Source organism: Hipposideros armiger, unplaced genomic scaffold (assembly GCF_001890085.2).
Source record: "Hipposideros armiger isolate ML-2016 unplaced genomic scaffold, ASM189008v1 scaffold_595, whole genome shotgun sequence".
NCBI lineage: Eukaryota > Metazoa > Chordata > Mammalia > Chiroptera > Hipposideridae > Hipposideros > Hipposideros armiger.
In genome coordinates, this window is record NW_017731945.1 from 423,769 (window position 1) to 439,726 (window position 15,958).

General features: G+C 38.1%; 1 protein-coding gene across 1 annotated transcript in view; it reads right to left on the reverse strand.

The window, feature by feature from the left end:
- PRIM2 (DNA primase subunit 2) overlaps nt 1–15,632 on the reverse strand; it is a 254,367-nt gene extending 238,735 nt beyond the window's left edge. Inside the window, exons 1-5 of the mRNA XM_019624588.1 lie at nt 15,564–15,632; nt 14,634–14,795; nt 12,739–12,842; nt 8,137–8,216; nt 6,649–6,769 (exon numbers count right to left, since the gene is read on the reverse strand). Of these exons, the coding sequence (XP_019480133.1) occupies nt 6,649–6,769; nt 8,137–8,216; nt 12,739–12,842; nt 14,634–14,787 (459 nt within the window). The 5' untranslated portion in view covers nt 14,788–14,795; nt 15,564–15,632. The remainder of the gene's footprint in view (nt 1–6,648; nt 6,770–8,136; nt 8,217–12,738; nt 12,843–14,633; nt 14,796–15,563) is intronic.
- Between the last annotated feature and the right edge of the window lie 326 nt (nt 15,633–15,958).

Below are 15,958 nucleotides of genomic sequence, written 5' to 3' on the forward strand. Positions count from 1 at the left end.
AGTTTCAGTTTCATCATGGAGCTGTTGTGAGGATTAAATTTTATAATCCATGTAAAGCATTAAGCTTAGAGTGTGGCACTCAGTAAATAGCCAATAAATGTTAGCTACTAGTTACTAACTTCTCTCCTCTGTCTCCTTATATCACTGGGCTGACCAAAAACGTAGTAAATCCACTGCTCATTCAGTATTCAACAAGCACTCCTTCCTTGCGGAACAAGAACCACCAACACCACCCCCCATGCAAGTTCCCAAACAGTCCTCTGGATTTCCTAACATTTACGCAGAGGCCTTACTCCTTGGATCAACTAAAAGGAGTTGGAAAATATTTGGCTATTAGGCCCCAATATAGATGACAGAAGGTTTCTCTTGCCCAAAAGCATCATGGGACACTGGAATTGGGAGAGCAGAGATGAACAGGAAAGAAAGCCAGACAATTGGCAGGGATCAATACCTACAGAATGGCACCGGGAATCTGAAAGCCAAGGAGATTAGCCATCAGTGGCAGGTGGAGAGTAAATGGAGAGAAGTTCAGAATAAGGATTTTCACTGCTCTGTCTGCTTTCAGAAGGGTGGGAAGTAAATAGCAGGATGGATATAGTGACAGGGCCTAGGCTAATTAGATAACTTGTTACTGCAACTACTTCCTCCTGCCTTTGTAACTCAGATTTAGCCACTCAATGACTGGGAACACAAAATTATTTCTTTCTCTCTCTCTTTTTTTTCCTGTAACTCCAATGAGTCCTCCACATCTCTGGTTTTTACTGCCATCCAAAGACCTAGGATAAGGCAGTCTGACCTAAGTCTGAACTAGGCCATGACATAACTTCAACTAAAAAGTTTAAATTTTCAGGGAGTTTGGGGGGAATAGGAAAAGGTTAGGAAGATTACAGAATGAAAAACAATATATACATTAAAAACTCAGTATCTTTTTTGGGACACCTTCAGGAAACATGAGTAACACCTTAAATGTAAATGTTTAACTACAGAATATAAGAACACTAATGATGATATTTAGTAAAATTACTTCCACTCTTAGGATCTAAATAGTAACATGTATATAACATTATAAGACAACTAGGACATAACTATATGTGGGAAACTTCGACTAACTGAGTCATACATTTTTTTCAAGGGCAAAATCACAGACATGAAGTCTTCAACAATGAGAACACAAGGAATTCTATATGCAAAAGCTGTACCAAAACTTTAAAAAAGAGAAATGACTCTTGCAAGTTATTTTGAAATTTTCTGCATATGTTAATTTTAGCCTTCAAGGGTAATTCAGCTTGAAGTTTCACATTTAGTCATAGCATCTCTAGGTTTAAACTATCTTATAATGAGCAGAATCTAATTTTGTAGCTTGATAAGGAAAATCCAAATTCTGTGAATTTCTAAAATATTGCCACTAAAGACCATCTGCCGTGGTGTATTTTTACAACTATATGCATAAATGGTTAGGCCTCCATTAACTAGAAAATTCAGTGAAACTTTTCCTCATTCTCCACATATAATACTACAGATATCCAACAAATATATATAAAATAATACAGAGCTGGCTTCCATAATTATTTCATTTGAAAAACCACTGTGAGAGTAAAAGCATTATAGTATTTGTGGAGTCTGCTTATAGAAAGGAACCCCTCTGTTAATGCCTTCATTTAAATCATTTGGAAAGAAGTTAAAGGTATGCAATAGTAATAGAAACACATAAACAGCTCTTGTCTAAATCATAAATTTTCCTACATAAAATACAGAACAAATTGAAATTTGCTAACCAGCATAATGCCTCAAATTCAGTTCAATTGAAGAAGCTCATTTCATATATAACATATGTATTTCACCTAATATGTAACCCTGAGAAAGGATAAATATTCCATATTACTATACTCATCTAAAAGGTTACCTAGTGTTCATGAAACAAAATAGTCAGTTTTGAACTGACTACTACTTTTTCTAGAAATTAATTCAAACAAAGAGAGCACCATGTTTAGAACCATTAAGCAATTCAACTCAAACTTACCTACTTCACATTCTTGGAACATTAAATTATTTATTTCCCCACTCTGGAGATAAACTTGACCTTTTGTCTGGTTATTAACCCTTTCCCCCCTCAGTTGCTTTTAGTTCTGAAATTTCCACTGAGAATGTTGAGTGTTTGTCTTACCACCCCACTTCACTCTTCTCCAGACCCCTTCCCACTACTGTCATAGTCAATGGCTTGTCAGAAGTCTCGTAAAAAGCTTCCAAGTTTATCAGACACATTTGTTCTCTAGTGTGTTTCACTTTTACATCTGTGTGTCCTGTCTCAATTATATCCTCAGGCTCCCTATTGGCTGAAATTTCTTCTGTGTCAAAAAGACTGAAGGTACACATATTTCTTCCTTTTGCAGGCACCATATTGAAATCACCTTGCAACTTATTAATAGGCTTATAATAATTTGTAAACATATCCCAGAAAGTAGGTATAAAGAAAGTCATGTACATTAGATGAATGGCACTTTCATATTTTAAGTAATAGAAACGGGAGTTTAACCACAATGATGAATGCATATTCCAAAAGAGATACAACAACCCAAGCTAGATCAACTAACCAGGAATATGATATAAGGGCCAAAATGATCAGAAAACCATGGCTACCTTAACACCAACTTAGAAATATCTAAGAAATAATGATACTCAAGTAAACACCAAAAACTATTTTGAAAGTCTACATATGTAAATCTATTAAATCAATGTTCCAATGTGAACTGGAGAAAGGCATCCAAAAGTTTCTAATAAATTCATATAACTGACATTTTTAATAACAAATGATAAACAAATTCATGTTCACTAAAAAGAAGTTATCAGCCAAAAATGACATGAAATAATTTCTAAGAAGAAATTAAGATTTCAAACTACAAGGGATAGGAAACAAATTTTAAAATGTGAGGTTCAGGATAAGGAAAACTATTTTAAAATAAGCAAAAATAAATAATTCAAAGTTTCACATGTATTTGTTTTCAGTAAGCAGGGCAATAAGGTTATCAGCTGCACTGGCCTTCATTCAAAAACCCTTATTTCCTAAACATTTTGGCAATTGTATAGCACTAGTTCTGTTTAATATGCAGTGGAGTTTTTATTTGTGACACACAGAATACTCTCCACATCGTTTAAGATGCTCACCTTCATTGTCCCTGCCATCCGTACTATTCTAAGAAAAAACACTCTGCCAATAAATCCACTGGTAATTGAAATCAAATAAAAAATATTTTTTGACCGTCCTGAAAAGGTTTTAAAACATTGAGGTAAATTATATTCTGCTGTCCAGATTCTGAACTACAAAAGCACTGAGGCCCTTTGTCTGTGAGGCTGATAGCTGTCAAAGCCTGACCTTTCCCTAACTGGTCAACTGAAGAAGCATTAATAGAATCTGTTTAACCTTACCCATTCACCTTTAATGTGACACAAGAGTAAGTCAATCAACTCAGCAATGAGAGATCCAAAACAGTCCCCACAGACAGCAATATTTACTCCCTTCTAATTCTTCCTAGAAATTTCAGATTTAAAATCCAAAGCATTTACACCTAAGTCAAAAAATGAAAAATACCAGTTTTCTGTTTTGAATACTTCATATTAAGGCTTTCTGTTATATGTCATAAAGATTTAAATTCTACTATCCCCTGGAAACCCAAATATAGACTAAAAAAGCCAAAGTACGAAAGCACTACCAGAGCCAGAAATAGAACACAATAGTCCCAGATGTGATAACTCGCCCCATTCACCCCCTCCAAATTTTTATCAAATAAAATTATATCAGCCACGACAAACTGAACAAAAACAAAATTTAAGAGAAAAAAAATGATGCAAAGAAATTACCTTTTGTACATTCTATATCAAAGCAAAAACAATACAATTTAGTTATAAAAATGCATCTCCTAACGTAAAAACATATATATATTACAGAATCAGATCAATAGCAAAGTCACTGCAGCATTAATAAAACTGAAAAGAAAGAGAAATACACACACATATATACACACTTGGAAGTCCGCGTAGACTCTAAGATGTGTGTGCCAGCAATCCAGCTTCTGGGACATGGAAACAAAGATGGCTCCCCACTCCCCACTGTTTCTTCCTGACTTGACTTAGGCAGCAGGCCTATTACACATCAGAGACCAGCTTACGCAACAAATATTAGTAACTGTTCCCTAACTCTTGCTTTGTCCTGAGGGTAAAACATGAGGCCTGAGTCTAAAAACACCACTTCAATCTGCTTTAGCACAACAGTTTTCAAATGTAAACCAAATACTCTAATCAAAGCGAAGAGAATTTGCATGTTCCTATTAATGAAATGGTAAAAGTTGGGAGAGGAAAAGCTACAGGGAGCTACGGGCACGTTCATCAACAGCACCTGAACCAAATGCCTCAATTACCAGTATCAGATGCCATGGAAGACTACCAGAAGAAGAAGGAGAAGGTCTCTGCCAGGAAAGTGATTATGATCTGCCACAGGAATGATTTTTCTGACAGGCCCCCTGTAATGCTTTCTTACTTTTATCTTCCATGAATCTCCACCAGCTACAAACACTTGATCAAGTTTGATATTCTAGTGTTTATTTAAAAAACCAAAGGCATAATGTTTTTCACACTCTACCCTAAATTCTGATAAATCCCCTATGAGAACTACCTCTATTCTATCCCTTCATTGAGAATCACTAAATTAGAAAAACACAGGAAGCCAAAGTTACTGTTCATTTTAGAAACTGTAGAGGACATCCCCTCCCCACAACATACAAATGTGGGTGTTAATTCTCCCTTCAGTCAATCTTTCAATTTTACTCATATTTCTACATCTTATTTTAATGTATATGTTTATTATAATGCACCTCAAGTGACTTGTTGAATGAAACACAATAAGAAGAAAGGAAGGAAAGGAGGGAGGGAGGGAGAGATGCTGAAAAGAAGAAAGCTGATTATCACCTCAGAAAACAGAAAAAATCATGAATTAGAAGCACCATATACAAAAGATGAAAAATGTTTAAGTCAAGGAATGCAAAAAATAAAGCCACCTTAGTGATCAGTGGGCTCCTGGCTTTCTGATACAAGAACGTTAGCATTAAGTTACAAATCACTGTGGCAGGAGATTGGAGGCTTCCTCCAAAATATTGACTTTGGCAGGGTCATCCAACAACCGAACTTTTTTTAAAACGTGATCTAATAAGGCCCACTGCTAAATAAGTGTCTCATACACTTGCATCTGTACATAAAGCCCAATCTTTCAATCCACTTTTTGGTATCTCAATCTTAAACAAAAACAAATAGTAAAGGATCATTACACATTCAAAGAAAACATTCCACATGAAAGATTAAAACGGATGAACTAAAGGAATGAAAAGTAGACAATGAAAGGAGCAAAAGAATATATGAATAATCTTCAAAAATAAAAAGATATTACATTCATGAAATAAAAACAGATGACTATAAGGAAAACAAGAAAGGGCTGTTAGACATTAAAAAGATGACGGCAGAAAAAAAATTACGTAGAAAATCTGAAGTTGAAGAGCTTTCCTATAAAATAAAACAAATGATAAAGATTGGATGTCAGGACAATAAAGAGAATAAAAAGACCAATCCAGGAGGTCCAAATTCTAACAAGAAATTATAAAGAGAGAAAAGCAAAATCAGAAAGGAGGAAATTATCCAAGCAATAACAAAAGGAAATGGAAAATGCGTGGGGTTTGGGTGAGCAGGTCCTGGGCTTGCCACGTTTCCATGCCTAGGTAGATGATATTCAGAAACCTCATGGGGCTCTTATGAGAAATGAGAGAAAATGCCTCCCTAGCACATAATAGACACTAAATGTCTACTAACTGCTTATTTACTTCCTTCATGCAAACTCTTCTTTCAACTCAATAACCTACACTGATACTTATTAGAGTGGGTACATCTTCCACTTCTCAGATACGACAATGTCTTTCACGTACTCAATTTCTCCTTTTTTATTCTATTTTGGCCTAAAGTCACCCATTATCACACAGAAGTAGAGTTTCAACCAGTCCTACTACTGCTGGCTGCTCTAAATCTTCCAAAACTGAATTTTTCTACCTTCCCATTGCAGCATAAAGTCACCCAAAACACATAAATTCTATTTCCACCCACAATACTTATCTTGCTAAACACGTCCCAGACATTTCTCTTTTTTTATGTAATTACCACATGTAAATCATTCAGAGTTGTCTGCAAAATTACTTTTTAAAACTATTCAGACAGAGATTTTACTGATGACTGACTTTTAAAGTGTTAACCCCTCTAAATTTCATTATTAGAAACAAGTACTAAACTTCTGTTTTCTTTAATGCATTATTAACTTTAAATTTTTGGCCTAGAAGATTCTGGTTAAAGATAAGCTTTTATAAATTAAACCTTTTTGTGCTTTCATTAATCACATGTTTAATAGAGCAACTAAATGTGGGGCTTTGGTACTAAGGAGCCCCTTTTCTTCTAGTCATGGAAAGGGAAAGGTTGTCGGGCAAAGCCAATAGCTATTATCTCTGGCAGGTATTAAAGGAGAAAATGTGAAAAGAACAAACTCATTAATACCACCACTTAAGGCAACAGGGAGGGATGAATAATGAAAGCAATTGGAGATGACTACAAAAATATACTTACGGACTCAAACTGCAAATGGCTATCCTTTAAGAAATCTTGAATTTTGTCCTTGGATAAAATACTGAATCGAAATCGAAGGAGATCCATTTCTTGTTGAATAAACCAGCGTCTAAGATCTTCACTGAAATGAGATGGAAAAATTGTAAGTATAAATGAAAAGTCCAATGATTATTTTTAAAATCCACCAATTATTAAATCCAGGAAGTTTCTATGAAACAATATTCAAACGCAAACAAGATGCCAATAGACAGAAGTTAAAAGTTACAAGTCCTAGAGTATCAATACCACACACCACAATATTCCACGGATGTGTTGAATATGGGAGGCGAGGTGTTCTGACCATAAAATTAAAAGCAATAAATACAGAATACTTCAAGCCTAGCTGCATTATTATCAAATAATATAAAAAAAAAGTCCACTGTATTTAATGTAACAGCAAAATAGTCAATTACATTAGAAAATGGGGTATTCCTTCGTCTAAGGTGGTTTCATCAACGCCAAATAAACCCATATTTTTTAAAGGTAACTTTATCTCTGAATAGATCATGATCAGATAAACTTCACAAAGTAAACTTTGCTTACAGCTCTATGGCTAATTTCACAAAATTTAATATGCACTGTAACCTCAATTTGTTAAATGCCAACATACAAATACTGTATGTTAATTTACAAAACAGATACATAATGGGCATTATTGTTGCTATAATTATGCCATTGTATGTAAAATATGATTTAGTTTTTTTCTGAAGTGACTTTCACATTTTCAGCAATACATTTACAGCATAAATTGCATAAACTACATATAGTTTTTTACAAAAGAAAATATCTAGGACCAAAGCTGGTCAATAATTTCTCAGTTTTTAATCTTGGGATAGTAAACAATTCAATATTCATTTGATAAGCCTATAAATTTTTTAAAAATCAGAAATTTATAAGTATGTTATTTAGCCAAAATTAATACAGAAAAAAACAAAGTTTTGTTTTGGTTTTTTTTAAAGAACGGCAACTTACTCCTTGTCCCTCTGGGTGGCACTATTGACATATAAGAAACCAACTACCAAAGGAAAATATCTTATTCTAATGAGCACTTGCCCATTCATCTCAACTTCTAAAAACCTGTATCTAATTCAAGTGTGTATTCGATTCATTATTTCTTATAAATATTACTACTTTTTAGGGGGGAAAAAAGTATCAAAAGGCCTTCTTCCCAATGAAATCCCCTCCAATTTTAAATTCCAGATGAAGTCTCTTCCACAAAGTCAAAAAGCGTCTCAACAAGGCAAAATTTGCAACAGAATTTTTTTCCGGTGTTTTGTAGCAAACAACTTGTTTCAAACAATTTGCTGCAGCAGTGTTCAGCCCATGAACCACTGGTTTCTGATGTTATTCTGTTTTCCTATATTCAGTACAATACAGGTTAGCTTTCCATGTACCAGTTTATAACCCAGGACATCAGATTTGACTGTGAGCATATAAATGTATACTCACGACTGGCAATACGCGAGGCGCACAATAAAGTGAGAAATATGGTCTCTTCTTCGTGGTTCATATTCATCTTCTAAGTTTTCCTTAAAAATAATGGCACAGGAATAAAATCAATGCATGAGAATAGTAAGAGGTGTAAAGAAATATTGAGTCAGCATAAGTCAATGCAAAGTAAAAGTTTCAAAAGCACAAATTTCATAATATGCTTTCCAGGATAATTATCAGTTGACTTAAGTTAGCATTCAGGTAAAACTGAGAACGGAACTCATCTCAGCAAAACTGCCGGGTTTGGACCCAACCATTTCCCTCCTATGAATGCCTCCTCTCTTAACTTTCTTATCCAGCATATGCCCAGAGCACTCACCACTTCAACCACTTCTTACAACCCTCAACTTCTTGCTTTTCAACCTTCCGGCAAAACCTAGATTCTAAATTACTCGATAGCTATATTCTACAGTCCTATTCCCAAAATGCTGAGAACCTCTGGAGAAATAACACACAACTGCGGGAATTTGGAATATTAAGAATTCACAGCCTCTTTACCAACAGCAAGGAAACCTTATTCAAGACCAAAATAGTAAGAGCAAGCACATCTTGAGCACTTATGAGGTACGAGGCACAGTTTTCAGCATTTTTAATCTATTAACCCATGTAATCCTTTAAAACACCCTAGGAGGTAGACACTGCTGTGTATCCCTATTTTAAAGATGAGGAAACTGGGGCACAGGGAAGCCATATAACTGGTTCAGGGTCACAAAACCTGGAAGCATCAGAGCTGGGATTTGACATATAACTATCTCTTTCTTCACTTCTTAGAAAAGCTGATTCAGTCTTCACTGGTTGACCCCAGCTCCCTACCATCCCACCTTCCACTTCTCTCTCAATGGATGACTTCACCTATCTTACAGAAAATAAAGGCCACCAGGCTAACTTCAGCTCCAGGCCTCTGTGCCCACATGTTGTGCTGCCTTCCCTTCCATCTCCATGGATAAAGCATCTGCCCTTCCTCCTATGGAAAGCTAATTCTTACACCTAAACCCTGCAGCCCATCTGCTCGTGCCTTCTAAGACCTTATCAAATGCTCTCTCAAAGTACCTTCAAGCTCCCCTCCTCTTCTAGATCTTTCTGCTTAGCTTATAAACATGTATAACTATCTCGTCATGTATGTGTATACATATATGCATACATATGTATCTTCTCTTTTCCCAACAACAGCCTCTATATTCAGCTCTGTTTCTCCCGTCCTTCCAGCTGAACATCTTAAAATACTACATGTTCCATATCCAACTCCCACCTCCCTCCTCCAACCACTGTCATCTTTCAGGCGTCTCCTTCTATCTACAAAGAGTCCACCCCGTTGATAGATCAATGGATTCTGTATAACTCATTTTACATGATCCTTCCTAAGCTTCTGAGGCTGCTGTGGTTAAGAGCATCACAACATTTTGGAGACAATAAGCCCAGATTGGAATTTTGGCTCCACCATCTATTGGGTTGTCAGAAAAGTCATGACGCATGTTTGCAACAGATGGCACTAGTTCATTTTTGGAAGTACTAAAGTCATTCAGATCTACATTATTGCTATGTCATTTGACAGCTGACAGTTCTAGCTTCATTCTAAAAAAAAATTGAGCGATATGGTTGAGTTTGGGAGATTTTACAAATTGAAGATGGAAGACCAAACTGTGCATTTTGGCCATATTTTACTGTTTTACTTCCATAAAGGGAAGAACATGCATCAAGCTTGTTAAAAGTTGCATAAAGTTTAGGGTGACAATGCTCTACAAGAACGTCAGTGCCGATGATGGTTCACAAAATTCCGTGCTGGTGATTTTGATCTCAATGACGCTCCTCAGTCAGGGAGGCCCACCAAGGTTGATGACAAAATAAAGGCATTGATCGAGTCAAACCCACATTACATGACACGAGAGATTGCAGAAACATTGAACATCCATCATTCAAGCATTCACGACCACCTGAAGAAGCTGGGATACTTAGCAAGCTCAATATTTGGGTTCTGCATGAATTCAAAGAAGTTCATTTAACGGCACGTATAAACATCTGCAACATGCTCATTAAATGTGAGGAAAACGATCCCTTCTTGAAGCAACTGATAACTGGTGATAAGAAGTGGATTGTTTACAACAGTGTGGTGCACAAACGGTCTTGGTCCCGACGGATGTGATGATTCGCTTCAAACGACATCAAAAGCAGACATTCATCAGAGGAAGGTTATGCTCTCAGTGTGGTGGGATCTTGAAGGTGTCGTGTTTTTCGAGCTCCTACCATAGAATGAAACAATCAATTCGAATGTGTACTGTCGGCAATTGGACAATTTGAACGAATACATCATCCAGAAACGTCCAGAGCTTGTTAATTGTAAAGGAGTTGTGTTCCATTGCGACAACGCAAGACCACACACAAGTTTGATCACCCATCAAAAATTATTGGAGCTTGGATGGGATGTGTTGCCACACCCACCATACTCGCCTGACCTTGAAACGTCTGACTTCCACTTGTTTTGCTCTTTTCAAAACTCCTTGCGTGCTATAACGTTCAATTCAGATGAGGCTGTAAGTCAGCACCTTGTTCAGTTTTTCGCAAATAAAGACACGTCCTTCTATGAACAAGCAATTATGAAGCTCACTGAAAGATGGCAAAAGGTTATCGAACAAAACGGGCAATATATCATTGATTGATCTTTATTCTTTATATAAAAAAATGACCTTTGAAAAACATAGACAAAATATGTCATGACTTTTCCGACAACCTAATATTATCTCACATGCTTGGGCAAGTTACTTAGCCTATCTATAATATAACTCACTGTCCTCATCTATAAAATAGGGATGATAGGACCATGTGAGTGGCTCGTTGGTTAAGAGTTGTCTTGGGAGCGCGAGCTCTGAGCAACAGGGCCGCCAGTTCAGATCCCACATGGGCCGGTGATGCTGCGCCCTCTACAGCTAAGATGGTGAACAACAGCTCCACCTGGAGTTGGGCTGCCATGAATCACAGGCAACGGCATAGGCTGCAGTGGGGCTGCAGTGGGCTTCCTTGAGCTATCATGAGCGGCTGGCAGCCAGCATGAGCGGCTCGCAGCTGGCGTGAGCTGCCATCCAATGGCCAGCGACCAATCTACCTCAGCCGGGAAGAGCACAATGATCATAATACCAACATGGGCCAGTAAAGCAACATCCTCCACAACTAGACTGAAGAACAAAAGGGCAGCAACTTGTCTGTTCCCCTCCTCCATTTGTCTGTTCTCCTTCCCCGAGTCCCCAGCACTATTCCCCTTCGCCAATTCCCCAATAAAATCTTTAAAATAAATAAATAAATAAATAAATAAATAAATAAATAAATAAATAAGGATGATAATACTACCTACCTCAAAACACTGTTGTCTGGATTACAATGGGTTAATGTATGTAATTCTCTTAGAACAAGCTCCAGGGCATAGTAAGCATAACAGAAATGCTTGCTGTTGCTATTCCTTTAATGTTATTATCTGTATCTTGATCATTACTATTGAATCTCTTGCCTTCCTTGGCTGACCTCCTACCTCTCAGGCAACTCCTTCTCAATCTCTTTCCCAGACTCCTCCAATTCTACTTCACCTTAAACATTGGTATTCCTCGTGTCCTACTCTCCATCATATTCTTTTCTCACTCAAATATTTCCCTAGGGTACTCTCACCTACTCCTAATGATTCCCACCTTCCTCTTAAATCTATACTCCCACCCAGAGATCTCCAAAGTCCAGACCTGTATGCATATCCTACTGTCCACCAGACATCTCCACAGGCACCTCAAATTCATGTCTATATAACTAAACTCGATGTCTTCAAGTCTTACTTCTCTTCCTGTGTATCACATCTCAGAATATCACTACCATCCGTCCACCTTGTTGTCCCAACTAGAAACCTGGGTGTCATTCATAACTCTTCTCTCTCCCTTCTCTCTGCAACCAGTCACCAAAATCTTTTGATTCCACCTTAATATCTCTTCAATCAGTCTTCTTCTCTCCATTCAATTCATCCTCTTCGTTTCTTGGCTCCTAACTGGTTTTCCTCCTACCAAACTTGAGCCTGTCAATCTGCTGTTGGCAGTCATTTTCCCAAAATAAAAATCTAATCATACCCATTAAGATGCAATTCCAGCATTACCTCCTCTTGGAAGCCTTCCCAAACCACCACAATCTGAACTGGGTGATTACACATGCTATTAGAGTTCCTGGAGCATACACCTAGTAATAACATTCATCATCCTGTAATGCACAAGGTACATGTGGCAGTGTCTGGAAACATCTAGTGGGTAGAAGCCAGGAATGCCACTGAGCATCCTACAATGCACAGGACAGTCCCTGCAACAAGGAATTATCATGCCCCAAACATCGATAGTACCAAAGTTGGACAAACCCGGCCGTATTACAACCACCTGACTACATGTTAATCACCCCTAGGAGGCTGTAGGTATCTTCAGGCAGAGTCTATGCAGTATTATCTTTATGAAAGCCCTGTGCCTAATACAAGACCTTTCCCACAACTGATGCTCAGTTCATGAACATATACAAACTGAAGGAACATTTCTTTCCCCTTTTACTTACTCTAAAGGAAAACTTGACCTTTCGAAGCTCAGCCTCCAACTTAGTCCTGTATTGCTCACTTCCTTTCACATAGCTCACACCAAGATTTTCAACTGCTTTTAGCACTTAAAAAAAAAAGAAAGAAAAGAATAAAAGAAAGAAAAACATATAAATGCAAGATAATTTTAAAAAACTAAACCAAGACAAATGATATCTATGGACAGCAATTCCGTAAGTACTTACTTAAAAAAGATGACAAGTTGTAACAGTTTTATTTTCTGAAAGTACATTATACAAATTATATATGTTTATGAGATCTTTATGAATCTTCATTCATGTTCAGAAAATATCAATGTCCCACAGCATAATCTAATACCAGGGATTCTCAACCAGGGGGAAGAGCGGAATAGTGGATAATCACTGCCACACTGAGCCGCTGTGGTTGAAGAACAGAAAAGTGTGTCGATATGGAAAAAAGATTAAGCACCGATGTTTACATCCCTCATGTGGAGCTGCCTGTTAGGCAGTCGGCTTCATTTACTCAGCATAGACTCATCAGAAAAATAGCCATTCCTTTCTGGTTTAACACAGAAGGAGAAGAAACAAGGCCTCCAATCACCCAAACGAACCATCCTGAATAGATGCTACATCCAGTTTACAAGTTCCTAAAGCCCCTTATAAATTCTTCTTCAGGTGAATTTGTCTTTCATCAATACAGAAAGAGGCATTTTTTAACTCAAGAATAAAATGCTTCTAAAATGAATACTGAACATAAATCCATGTCCCAAAGCAAACTAATTATCTTCCCCCTAGCCCTGCTTCTCTTCTGGCTATTCCTATCCCCACTAGCTTCAGCCACTCCTACCTGTTCCCTCACTGCTCACATCCAAACAGACCAAATCCTGTCAATAATACCTCCTCGGTATCCTTTAAATCTCTCCTGTCTCATCACTGCCGCTGTCACTGCCTTAGTTCAGGCCCATACAAAGGGGGATCCTTTTAAATACAAAACCCAAAGGACACTTTTGAATCATCTTAATCTCTATGAAACATCTGACACTGCTAAGATTCCTAAAACCCCTTTCTCCCTTGTCAACACTCTTTCTTTCAACAAAGAGATCCTGAGCACCCTCTCTATCAGATCTCATCCTGCTCCTCTAAGAATGATGAACATTATCTCTCCTCTTCTTATGCTTTTCCCACAAGGATATCCTGGAACATAAACTCTGAAGACATTGCTACTATTTGTTTCAGTTCATGCCAAGCTCATTCCTTTCTTCCACCAACACACAGAGGATGAGAAGGACCCCAGTACAGTTGCCACATTCTTCTTACACTTGTTATATCATTAGCGTGGCACAAAATGCCCTTGGTTATCCACACTTCTCCATCTACCCTGAACTTGTCAACGTTCCCACAAATATGACATTGTCTCTCATGCCTCCAAACCTTCATACAGGTCATTATCTCAACCTAAAAAAACCCTTCACTTCTGTGTTGAGAAAGTTCTACTCATTCTTCAAGGTCCAAATCACATTTCAATTTCTCTAAGAAGTCTTATTTAATCAGACAGTCACTCGCACCACTGCTTCAACAGCACTACTATTTACCTCTAGTACAGCATTTAAAATACTAAATTATAATTAGCATTTTGGATGTCTGTTTCCATGTATTAGACTACAACTTCATCAAAGATGAGAATTACATTATTCATCTCACAATCCCTACCACTAGAACACAGTGGACTCAATAAATATACAGTAAATAAATGAATATCTAACCCTCAATAGTAAACCTTTAATAAATATTTGTTGAATGAATTGCTTAATGAAGGAAGTAGATTACCCACACTAATTCCCACAAAGTATAAGTGAGGTTCTCAAGAATATATAAATTCTAATTCAAATGTCACTCACGTTTAACTCTATCGATAGCCAAGTTTTCAAACTCCATCAAAGATATGTTTTCAGAAGGCGGTTGCAAGTAAAACTGAAGGCTATGAGGGTAGCAAACATTCCGCTGATCACCTGACAAGTTCGGTTTCTTTCGCTTTGCTCCAGAAAACTCCATCTTGTTACCTTTTAAGAAAGCACATAAAAAGGTTGAAATGATGGAAAGTGGAGAAAAGAAAACAAATCTAAATATACAAATAAATACTCCACACGCACAGACAAAAAAAAACGAAGTTGAAGGGCATGCACAAAATGTTAACAGTGGTTATCCCTGGGCGATGTCTTTCTGTATTTTCCAGATTTTCAACAATACACCTGTACCTATTTTGAAATGCGGGAGGAGTGCGTGCTAGAGAAGATGCAGGTGGTGATCCTAACTTCCAGCAACAAGAAAGTCTGGTGATGTTGCCGGCTCACCATAGGTCTGTGTGCTACCGTCCTTAGATCTCTGTAGTCCCAAGAGTTAAGATCAGATTTCATACAGGCTTCAGTCCTGAACTTGGAGAAAAGCGCGGTAGGTTTTATCTGGTAAGAGACTTAAGGGACCGGGTCCAGTTACTCACTTCCTCTCTTATGACCCTGGGAAACAAAACAACTGTCTTTCGATTCCAGTCTTTCGGAACGCAGTTTGGGAAGCATCCATTAAGTTCCTTATAAAAATTCCTACTCCCATCCTACCCGACCCTCCTCCGGGAAAACTGTCTACTCAACTCTACCGGCACCTGCGTCTCTGCCCCAATAAATCAACCAACCGACCGACCCCCAGAACCCCTACCTGCGCCAGATCAATACCTCTGCTCCCACCGCCCGCAAAGCACTCTCCCTTCTTTCTCGATCTGCAAGTCTCAGCACCAGAATTACTGTCCGTCCTAAATCCACGGGAGTTTCTCTTACCTGCAACCACACCAAACGCGAAAAAACAACCGCCAGCACCCGGTTTCCCCGAGTGGCGGGAGATTTCACTTGTCCGGAAGCGGAAGTGATTACACAAGTCCCGCCCCCTGCCGCCCCGCCCACCCCGCGCGGGCGCTCAGCGGGCGAGCCTGGGCGCTTCCTGTACTGGGAGTCCGTCCGTAACTTTTGACGGTTGACACTGGGGTGTTGGAATGCCAGTGGCAAAATTTTCCACACGCTGAAGAGTGTAGTATCAATAGCTCTGTTTGGTGATGCCAACAAAGAGGCCGTAAGTTGAAAATGAGACACCTGAACCCACAAGGCTGGCTGGCACTCATCATGTTCGATATGGAGACGAATGGAGGAAAAACAGGCATTTGCTGGAAAAACAGGCA